This window comes from Psammomys obesus, unplaced genomic scaffold, assembly GCF_907164565.1.
Source record: "Psammomys obesus unplaced genomic scaffold, mPsaObe1.curated_primary_1811, whole genome shotgun sequence".
Classification (NCBI taxonomy): Eukaryota; Metazoa; Chordata; class Mammalia; order Rodentia; family Muridae; genus Psammomys; species Psammomys obesus.
The window spans coordinates 230,095-242,121 of NW_026596725.1; the positions used below are offsets into that span (position 1 = coordinate 230,095).

Below are 12,027 nucleotides of genomic sequence, written 5' to 3' on the forward strand. Positions count from 1 at the left end.
CCATAGGCTACATCTTTCCAGGGGTTCTAGGTTATCTCCATACATGATCCAGGGTTGGAGTATCAGTCTCTGAAAAGACCCCTAGGACCAAATAGTTTAGTTCTGTTGCTCTCCTTGTGGAGCTCCTGTCCCCCTCCAGGTCTTTCTATCTCCCCCTTCTTTCATAATATTCCCTGAACTCTGCCCGAAGTTTTAGAACAACTATCCCTTATTAAAATATCCCAGAAAATGCTGATTCCTGTGAAGCTCTATTAAAATTAATCTAAGTGCTTTTGCTTTCCTGAGGACATTTACTAGGAGTCATGTTATGACCATGTTCTTTGAAAATGGTACAATTCACCCACACATACAAATCATTTAGCTTTTTACAAGCTTCAGTAGTTAAAGGTGTTTATCAGGAAGATCTATAAATAAAGGTGGTCATTGTTTTCTGACTGCAAAGCAAACTGACTTTCAAAAGAAGATCATATTTTCCCTTCTTGCATAAGAGACTGTACCATGAAGTTTTATCTCTTTTTCTTTATTCTGCTCTTTTGGATCACCATTTTAACAGGTAATATGCAATCATTTGTCATGGGTATTTGTAGTAGTAGATTTGGGAAGGCAACAGTTACTGGTTGTTAAAAACACTAAAAAAATAACTGTAAGAATGAAAGTACTATTCTCTTGGATTTACTTTAGTATTTTTGAATTGCCCCTATAGCAAAAAAGAGCTCTTAGTAGGAAACCTGGTGAAACAAGAATAAAATGTAGTTTAGTCACTACTATCGTATTAGACTTAAGTTCTTACTGCGTATGGATTAATATCCATATGAAGTGCATATGAAGGATATGACACATAATGGGATTGGCTTCCACTCTGTTCAGATGCCAATATGTTAAAAGTGAAAATGATTCCAAAGATTAAAATTAAAATAACCATGATTATCCCATTATGTTTATTCAAAAACACATATTTAGTATTCATTCCTGCTCTATTTGTTCTTTGTTAAAAAAGTATTATTGAACATTATCTACTTTAAGGTATAAATAAAGTAATATTAGAATATTTACCTTCATTGTTCTCTACCATAACAGAATATTAGTGAAATCTCTTTTGGTATTGTTTTCTCAGGATCACTAGCTAACTATATCCTTGTTGGGTTTTTATTTGTTTGTTTTGGGAATTTTTGTTTTTCGTTTCTTTGTTCTGACAGTAGGTTGCATTGTCTTTTAGTCTTCCTAATGCAATACCTCCAGCCTGAAGAAAACATGTACACAACCACATAATTCCTGATGTCAATCATATGAAGTAACATAATTTTCTGAACAGAGCAATATATATTTTTTGTACTACATGTGGGTGAAAAAAATTTACCCAAAGAACTATCCCTTTTCATCATGTACAAAGTAAAATGTATTGTGAAGTGATACTCATGCATTAACTGCATGAAAACAAAATGAGAGTACTGACTTTAAATTAGTTATTTTTATATTAAATAATTAATTCACCCATTCATTCATTCATCCATTCATTCATTTATGACACTCTCGCCTAGTAGGCATTAAATACCCTAGGCTTCATATGGCCTCCAATACATAATAGGTTGTTTTCCTTCTATTTTCAGCTGCAATCCACACTACAAATTATTATATAAATCTGTTGCAAGTCTTATCTTCCTTATAACATACCTCTTCAAGTGCCCTCACTAAAATCGAGTTACTTATCTATTTCTTCCTCAAAAGGAAATTTTTACATGTAATACAGGCTTAGAAATTATAAATCACTTAAATAATAGTGCCAGGTACATTATATTGTGAGCCAATCTCTTTATGTATTTTTATTTTACCTCCCCAAAAAGTAGGTATGCGCCTTTTAAGATTTTACATGAACTAAACCCGTAGAGAACTCTTATTATTAGAGACCAAAACACTGTGAAAAACAATAACAGTCACTATGTCTCGACATTATTTTCTTTTCAAAATCAGGAGAGGTATAATATAATTTGAAAGGCAATGAATAGGCTTATTTTTCCTGTATAGCTCACCAGCCTATGTTAATAGAACTAAAGTGAATGAAAACATATGTCACCAAAGCTGGGGAGATGGCTGAGTGCTTAAGCGTGTTTGCTGTTCTTACTGAAGTCTTGTGTTCAGCTCCTCGGCTCTCAGCTCATAGAGTAGGTAGCTGGAGATCACCTACAACCGCAGCTCTCTGGGACCTAATGATCTCTCACCTTTATATGAACCTCCATGGATGTAGTGCACATAAACTATTACAGGGACAAACAGAAACACGTAAGTAAAATCAAAAAAATACTTAAATGTATACAATGGCCCGTGTGTCACTGCTGGAATTAGATTATTTTCCTCCATTTTCTCATTTTAATGTAGTGTTGCATACAACATATATTGTTTCCAACTTGTAACTCCTCTGAGATCTCTCCATCACCTCTACAAACCTTCCAAAATGCTTCTTTTTATTTCTTTTATAATGCCATGTCATTATATTACTACTGTTGAAAGTCCTTAAAATTCCTTTACAAAGAATTTCCTTTGTGTAACTTAGCTTTCTTCTTTGTTTTCTAGACACTATAAATGGAAAAAAAAAATTATTGCTCCACTTTTTTTTTTCATTTTTTTCTCTGACAAATTGGGAAGTTTTTTTTTTTTAATTAATGGATGTTTTTCTTTAAAAGTTTATATATGCTACGAATACAGGACAGCATATTTTTGTATTGAAGAGAATACATTGTCTTTTTTTCCTGATCCTCCCAACATTTATAGTAGCTAAAGAATAAAAACTAAAAGAGTAAATAAATAAATAAATAAATAAATAAATATGAAAAGGAGTTGTAGGTGAAATAATTATTTTAGGAATCATTCTGCACAGATTTACCTTGTATATTAATAGATTCATATACTATTTGAAGAAATCCACTATCATCTTTGATGTTCAAATGTAGTATAACTGATTCATGAGAAAGAAAAGGAAAGGAATTCTGAAAAGTATTGTGCATGTGCTTCAGAGAAGATATAATACTTGATTCACACATGTTAAAACAATGTGTTATTTATTTGTCTTTTCACAGTATAATTATAACAGTGATTCTCAACTAGGGCTGATGCTATACTGGAGTAAACATTAAGAAATGTTTGGAGAACTTATGTCACGACTGGTATACTGGGAACTGTTGTGTAAAGTTTGGAACAGCTGCTAAATAACCTGTAGTGCACAAAACAACCCCCTTAAGACGGAGATTTGTCCTTGTGGAGCTCCTGTCCTCTTCAGGTCTTACCAACTCCCCCTTCTTTCATATGACTCCCTGCACTCTGCCCAAAGTTTGGTTATCAATCTCAGCATCTGCTTTGATACACTACTAGGTAGAGTCTTTCATAGACCCTCTATGGTAGGCTCCTGTCCTATTTCTTGTTTTTTCCTTCTTTCAATGTCCATCCCATTTGTCGTTCTATGTTAGGACTGATCATCTTACCCGAGGTCCTCCTTCTTGTTTAGCTTCTTTAGGTGTACAGATTTTAGTATGTTTATCTTATCTTATAGGTCTAGTATGCACATATCAGTGACTATATACCATGTGTGTTTTTCTGCCCATGGCAGCTCAGTATCCAGTGGGTTCCCTAGCAAGGGGAACAGGGACTATTGCTGACATGAACTCAGTGGCTGGCTCTTTAACCCCCACCTCCCGAGGGAGGAGCAGCCTTGTCAGACCTCAGAGGAGGAAAATCAGCCAGTCCTGATGAGACCTGATAAGCTAGGGTCAGATGGAAGGGGGAGGAGGATCTCCCCTATCAGAGGACTTAGAGAGGGGAATGGGAGGAGATGAGGGAGGGTGGGAATAGGAAGGAATGAGTGAGGGAGCTACAACAGAGATGCAAAGTGAATAAAATGTAATTAATGTGAAAAATAAAAATTTATTTAAAAAAGACAGATTTATTCAACCACAAATTCAGCTTTTCTTAGGATGAGAAACCCTAACTTGGAAACCCTGTCATTACTCCTAAGAAGTAATTTCTATTTCCTAGAAATTAACAACCTAGTATTGTGGCAAAACTCTGAAACCCCAACCCTAGGGGAGGCAGAGGTAAAAATTCAAGTCCATCTTTGGGTACATACAAGTTATGATGCCAGCCTGAGCTTCATGAAACCCTGTCTATGAAAAAGACTCTAATTTTATTTTGGCAGCTCTAGACAAGGACATGGCAATGTTTACCATGGCAACCATGGCAGGAGATCAGTATCGGTAGAAATTATTCATGACTCCAACTACAAATTCTTTACTTGTTCCTTTTTATTTCCTGATTCAAAAGGAGAACTTAGTAAACTTCTTCTCCTACCAATAAAGTAAGTAGGTATTTCAGGTTATATACAGCCTATAATCTCAACTCCCATTGAAATACAAACATTTATATACAATGTGTAAATAAGTATATGTCAATGGAATCAGACACTATAAAAAAGTGGCAGGGTGGATTTGATCACTATGCAAATTAATTTCTTTTTTATTATTGTTATAATTTATTACAATTTATTCAATTTGTATCCCAGCTGTAGCACCCTCCCTTGTCTCCTCCCAAACCCACCCTCCCTTCCTCTTCTCCCTATGCCCCTTCCCTCAACCACTGATAGAGGATGTCTTTCTCCCCTTCTTTTTGACATTAGCCTATCAGGTCTCATCAGGACTGGCTGCATTTTCTTCCTCTATAGACTGGCAAGGCTGTACCCCCCCCCCCCAGGGGGAGGTGATCGGGGAGGTTGCCACTGTAACCCAAGTAAATGGAGCAGGAACTTTCTCTGACAAATTAATTTCCTATCAAGGTTAATACAAACAAACAAAATTCTGAAGAATGCTTTTTAAATAAAAAAGCATTTCAGAATATTGCGGTAATTTTAGCAATCATCTAAGGGTCAAAAACAAATGCATATTCTAAACCTCCCACACGAGTCTTCCCTCTTCCTTTTTCTCTCCTTGCTCTTCTACCTCTCTCCTTTTCTTTGTGATCAGCGCTTTTATGCATATACATATAGTGTAATTAATTTATTAAGAAAAATCACAAAATGACCAGGAAAGTTGTGGACATTTGAACAAATTGTTTAGTATCACCTAAATGTGAATATTTTGAAATATAAGTTAATTTTCAATGAACTGGTTAGTAATAATCCATGAGGCATAAGATTTAGGCTGATTGTTTATGAGAGAAGAAAAGGGTATCCCTAATTTCATGGACACTTGAAGAAAGAAGGTCAGACAGAATGTAAATCATGACCCAGGTTTCCATTGTCTTCGGTTACTTTTCTTGAGCCATCATGCAGTCACTTGTGAACAACTAAATACTCTCAATACACTTTCTGGGATATCCTTTATATCAGGCAACAGTGAATTCATTTAAACTTTCCCAAGCATTTGAAAATGCTTGTGCTATAATCTTCTCTCTAGAGTGTTCTCCTTACGGATATAGCATACATAGATTCCTAACTCCAGTCATTTTTTCCTTCTTACAGCCAGAAAGAGTTATCCTGAGTATGGTAGCTTGGATTTGAGGAGACAGTGCAAAATGAATAGAGGTCACTGTAAAACCCAGTGCACTGAAAATGAAATTAGGATTGCTTTCTGCATAAGACCTGGAACTCACTGCTGCATCTAGAATTAAAGATGGTGGACAAAAAGAGACACATTATCCAAGAAGAAGAACAAGTCTAATTAAGCCTTCCAAGCAAAAATTTCAAGATATGTGTGTCTCCATAAAGCAAAAAGAATTAAATAAAATTAAATCCTGAATCATTCAGAAGTGGTTCTAGCTTGTGTATTGATCGGTACATTCAGATGCTGAGTCCACATTGTGAAAGTTCCTCAAACATTCCTCAGAATTTTGTGCCTTGTGATATTTTACATATTAATATGTTAGGAATACCAAAGAATGGAAGTGCCTTTCTGAGTTACAGGCTACTAGTAGATGTTCACTGCTAATTTATTATCCCTATACAAATAGAAAAACGACTGGGCTTTGACATTAGATTATGCAAACACAGATCGTTCTCGCTAGAGACAAAAAGCTTAAGAGAGAATAACCAAGACATAAGAGCAAACTCAGACAGAATATTCACATTGCATTAGTATATACTCATGTTTACTACTTAGTGGAGAGGAATATGAATCAAAATATGGGGAGCATTTAGAAAAGAAGAATGTGGACAAAATTATTTTATATCGAAATATAAACTCTGCCCTATAATTTAATTCTCCTCTTTTCTCCGAAGACCTGATACTACTTGAGAAGATACACATAAGAAAAGAACACTCCTCTGCACTTTTCACCTTGGTTCTGACTCGGATTCTATTCTTCCTCTGCATACAACAGTTTCCTTCCCTGTAACTCTACAGACAAATCTATACTATATCCATCCAAATTTTCTACTTTTTATTACTAACATAGTAATACAATTTAACAATTCATATCAAATAAAAATTCTTGTGAAATATTCATTCATCTAATAACATAAAATAGGTTTAAGTAAATTAATTAAAGTAAGGGGAAATTATTAAAGACATTCAGGAGTAGTAGACATTGAATCAGAAAGAGATAGGAAACAAATAATTTATTTTATTGTCGCATCTCTTTATGTTCATTCCTGGATTCAACTGCAGATAAGAGATGCGAGCATGTTTATATTAAACATTGCTTACAACCGTGTGATACACCTGGTGCTAAGGTTTCCAGTACGGTGATTACATTATTTATTATATATATATATATTCATATATATGTGGCTGATCAATTTTCAGTATAGTCATTCAATGAATCCATGGGTTCCATTATGAAGTAGTTATTTTCTAAACACATATTGGAGCTTTTAATTTATTCCACGTTTGAAGACTTTAAGAACATTAAACAGTCTGATTACGTCATGTGTTCTCTTGCAGTGTACACACTCAAAGCGTTTTATGGTACTCATTTAGAGCAGTCTTCTGCCGCCTTAGCACTCCTGGCCTTCTAGTTTGGACAATTCTGTTTAGAAGAGTTACACTATATGTTGCCTGTCAACTGGCAGGACTTGTCTTGGCATCTCAGACTTTTACCTACGAGATGCCACAGCATTTGTTTCTTGAAAATGAAAATCAAAATGCTTATATGTATTGATAAGTATCTCAAATGGATGAAGAGATTTATCCCAATGTGAAACACATATAGATATAAAGCATCCATTCTCACAGAGAATAAAATTTTAAATGAAAAAAAAATACTAACATTGTCACATGCTCACTAATAACATTCTATGTGTCTTGAGAGAATAATTATTTAAATCTTTATTATATTGGAATATATTTTCTGGGGTTAGTTGAGAAATTCAAAAAATATAGAGTAAATTTTCTCCAGTGAATATATTACGCACATCAAGAAAAAGAAAATTCTGACTGTGAATGAACGTTTATAATTTCAACTAATCTATTACAGAGGGATTACTACAAGTCTTGTAGTGGAACAGAGAGGTGTAAGATACAGTCAATATGAGGATCACCAGAATTTAGCTTGTTAAGGTCTTCTAAAAAGTTGAAGATGGTTAGAAGTTTTCCAAAAAACAGTGTAGCTTTCTCTACTTCTCAAGCTGGCTGCCCTTGCATTTCTGAAACTCTCACCACCCTTTAATGATCCATTGAGAGAAATCACATCCCCCTCAGATTCTGAGCTAACCTCTTCTCATGCATACTTTCAAACCACTGCCCTAGGTCATCAGTTCAAGAGGAGAGGAAAATGTGAAAAACTTCAATATACCATATACATAGGAAGTCTTTATGTGATTTTTTTTAAAATTTATATCAGAATGATAAGTTGAGGATGGCTGTCTGTGCTTGTGACCTCAGCACTGTGTGGCAGAGTCAGTCAGAGTCTGGGAGTTTGCTGGCCAGCCAGTTTAGCTGAAAGACGAGCTTCAGTTTCAGGTAAAGACCTTTTCGCAGGGAATAAAGAGACTACCGTGGAAGAATTCTGATGCGTGTGTTTCACAGTTCTTGTATACACACACTCCACACAGCCATGCACATGCATGGCACACATGCACCCACATACACTCACACACTTACACACACAGTATGAAGGCTGAGTGCATTCTTGGCATGTGAGGTAGAAGTAGCAGGAGTTTGTCAGAGATTGACAAGAAAGTGGACAAACATTTCTCCAAGATTTCTTGTATGGCCTCCCACAGAATAAGTTTTGTCATTTACTGAAAGGATAGAGTCAGGAGCAAACTCACTCAGTTCTGGATATTCTATCTTTGATAGGTAGAACAGACTACAGAAGCACTTCCTTGGAGAAGATAGAAAACGAGTGGCTGTGTTGAAGATGGTGACATTTTGAATTGGGGTGAGGGAAGACCAGCTAAATTTATAGTCAACCTGTTAATGCTTCCTCAGGCCTCTGTTAACCAGGAGTGGTAGAATGGTCAGACATAGATGCTGACAGCCAAGTTCACACTGTCTGAAAGGCTTGGTTTGTCTATTAAGAATGTTCAATTTAGTTCCTGAAGAAAAAGAAAATTAGGACCATCTTTGGGAGTCGGGATGACAATGTTTTTGGATTATAAACTTAGATTGAATGATGTGATGGTTAACTGAAATTCGATTAGAGTTGACCTGATTTTAAAAAAGTTCTCTATCACCTTCATTATTGCCCTTTATTTTCATATTGATGCATGTCGCTTTGTAATGTTTGTGACTCAAAATTCATTTGAAATGTCAGTCACTTTATTTGATTTACTTGAGGAGTCCAAATGTTCTCAAATGTCTTTTCCTAAAAAGGGACTCTTTCATGATGTTCTAATCCTATTTTCTGATCTGTGTGAAATCTGTTCTCTACCAAACTCTAATAACTAACTTTGACTTAGTTTACAACATTACACACAGTTGCCAATGTTTATTTTCTGATCCCATCTAAAACAAGACTCACATGTTAGTTACTAATAAATATATAAATTAAAAGAAAGGACGCTATCTATAAAACTAAAAGTGAAAAAATGCTTAAGGTAAAAGATTAGTTTAACTGGCCACATTCCCATAAAACCTCTATCCGAAGAAAAAGGGAAATTTTAATTTGGGAAATAAAGACTAAGATCTGTGTGGGTATTGTCACCTCATGTGATTGCATACAATGCCATGAAATATAAAACTTTTATAAACTACAATTTGCAGTTCAGAAAACAAATATAAAGCCTAATTTGCTCTAACTGACAAATGATAGTTACTGTATCCTTCTATCATATTTATGGTCATGATTTATAGAAAACTGCCTAAAATATATCTTCCTAGTAGAGACATCAAATAAGAACTTGAGATTTTCTCTTTTCAACAAAATTAGTTATCATCAGCCCTCCTTCACTAATAGTTTCACAAGTTATACTTCAGCGTGAGTGAACAAAGGGACACTCCATGTCCTTCTGCCAGGCACCTGTCTTGATTTTAATGTGATACTTGTCAATTAATACCATTCACGTCACAGGAACACTCTCTCTACTCATGAATTAGGTATATATGTCACTTTTCAGTTTCTGCATGCATATTAACTAATGAATATTCATGAAATATTAAGGAATATCATGATTATCCAAAACAGTGGTAAATTTTGACACTTCAGAGCAATGCAATATGCAAGTAAGGATTTTTGAACTGGGTCTGGGGAGATGACTCAGTGATTAAAATGTCTGATGCTGAAATGTGAAGAACAGAGTTTGCATGCTCAGCACCACATAGAAATCAGGAATGCATGGCAACCTACCTATAATTCCAGAACTTGGGATTCAGTAGCTACCCATACCATCATCTGCCTAGCTAAAATATCCAATGGGTGTGCTCTGGGTTCAGTGAGCCTCTGTCTTAAAAATGAAGGGAGAAAAGCATCTGATTTAGCCTTTGGCCTCCACACATGTACACACACCTGTGTATTTGCACCTGCATATATTGTACACAGACACTCACACAAAAAAGAGCAAACTCATTTAATTGCCTACTTTTTTTCCAGATCATGTAATTTTATCAAAATTGAACCTATTTGTTTCATTCTAGTAATAATAATCAAACAGAAATGTGACTAGTTTTATGTGACTAATGATTAAGATAAGCCATTCTTTGGTGGATATATGGAATTTGTAAAAGCTTTACAAATTTACAAATTGAGTGTTGATAAGCTATTATTGCTCAGGGATGTTGATTAATTTATTAAAGCACCAGAAAAGTGTTTTAAAGAGAGACAGAAAGAAGGTCATCAAGCATATACATGGCCTCTTTAAATTGTATTAACTATAGTTCTGAAAAGTTTAAAGTTCACTGAAATATACCAGTGGCCAGAAACTCTCTTTATCAATTAGCTTCTTGTTCCTAAGGAACTGCATCTATTCATGTCTCACTCTTTCCTCTCTCTTCTATTTCCACTTAATTCCCATTCTCCACCAAAAGGATCCAGTTCAGTCAGGCTAGCACATCAGATTTCTTATATTTGTGACTTTCCTTACCCAATGCCTAAGAATACTGGGACTTGAGAAAAGGCCCTACTTATGGAGTGAGAGCAATATAATTCTCGGAATTTCATTTAGATTCTGAGCAGGCAGGAGTTTCTCTGAGATGACATAATTTAAACCTAAATGTGGTTACATTTTTTCTCAAAAGTTTAGTGAAATTGTTTTACATTTTCTTTATTATTATTATGATGATGATCAAACATATAGCTCTAATGAATATTATATTATATAGGTGGAATGAGAGATCAAAACAAATAAATACATTGGTAAAATCTGGGAAAAAAATCTGACTTTGAAATATTTTTATTCTAAAGGAAAAATTGTATTGTAGATTACTTTCTTACCAATAAAATTCTCCAAGAACAAAGTTTACATACCTTTATCATAGTTTTCATATTTCTATGAATATATTTATATAGTTTAACATACAAAGCAATGACATCAGAATCTTATAACTTGGGGAGGAGCATGTGTGGAGAAGGGGGAGGAAGAGTGTGAATGGGAGGGGAGGAGGAAGGAGTTTACAGGGGGATACAAAGTGAATAATGTGTAATTAATAAAAGTTAAAATAAAAACATGCAAAGAAGTGACATCAGAATCTTATAACATTGTATTATTTATTTGGGTGGATCATTAGTGCTCATCTGTGAATAATGCACAGGTACATTTAATTCTATTTGCACATGGGAAACATTTTAGTCTCTCCAGTAACCTAGTTCTTCATTAAGTTTTGCTTGAATTCTATGCTGCTATTTCTACACTACATGCTTAAGGTGTTAAGAAAGGGAACAAATTAAACTATTGCATAGAGGTTTTGGGGTAGGTTAGATGAATATAAGTAATATAACAAACATGCTATTAAATAAATACAATTAAATATCGGCTTTATTTTACTTCAAGTGTTATTGTCACATTGTGGGGAAAAGAGAGTACTTGTTTCCAGTGAAAATAAAACAATTTTTAGTTACATTATGTCGATGTCATTTGCCTTAAAAGTGGTAAAATGCAATCTTTTTATACTTTTAAAGGTATCAATATTGTTTTCATAAGTGAGTAGGCAAGTAAGTTGGTTTAGTAAATGGGGAATAAGAAAGGTACTTGCAGGACCTTAGGATGCTGCTGACCTTCAAGTTGAGCATTGGTTGTGGGGCCATCAATATGCCTTTAGCTTCATTGTTTCCCCAAATATCTGTTGAACTGTGAAAAGAGTAATAAACAGTTGGTCCTATCCCTCTTCTTAGACCCCATTATTTCATTATCAGAGCATGTATTTTATCTCAAGTAAGTAATATATCAATACATTTATATATGCATATATTTGTTTACACATAGATGTCAAAGAAATTTATTTTCTTTGGTTTTATTAGCATATATTAATTATCCAGTCATTTATTTCATTGGGGCATTTCCATGCATGTAAGAAATGTATTCCTTGGCTATATTCACCTTCACAAATTTCCCTTTTGTTCCCTTACTTCCCGCTGATCTCCTTTCTCTTTCCAGAGAGTTTCCTTAAACTCATC

General features: G+C 34.6%; 1 protein-coding gene across 1 annotated transcript; it reads left to right on the forward strand.

Annotated features, from left to right (window-relative positions):
* Positions 1 to 498: 498 nt before the first annotated feature.
* LOC129670236 (beta-defensin 17-like) lies at positions 499 to 5,643 on the forward strand. The gene is made up of 2 exons (XM_055598717.1): positions 499 to 553; positions 5,501 to 5,643. Exons 1-2 carry the CDS (start codon positions 499 to 501, stop codon positions 5,641 to 5,643), a joined length of 198 nt encoding a protein of 65 aa, XP_055454692.1.
* Positions 5,644 to 12,027: the final 6,384 nt, after the last annotated feature.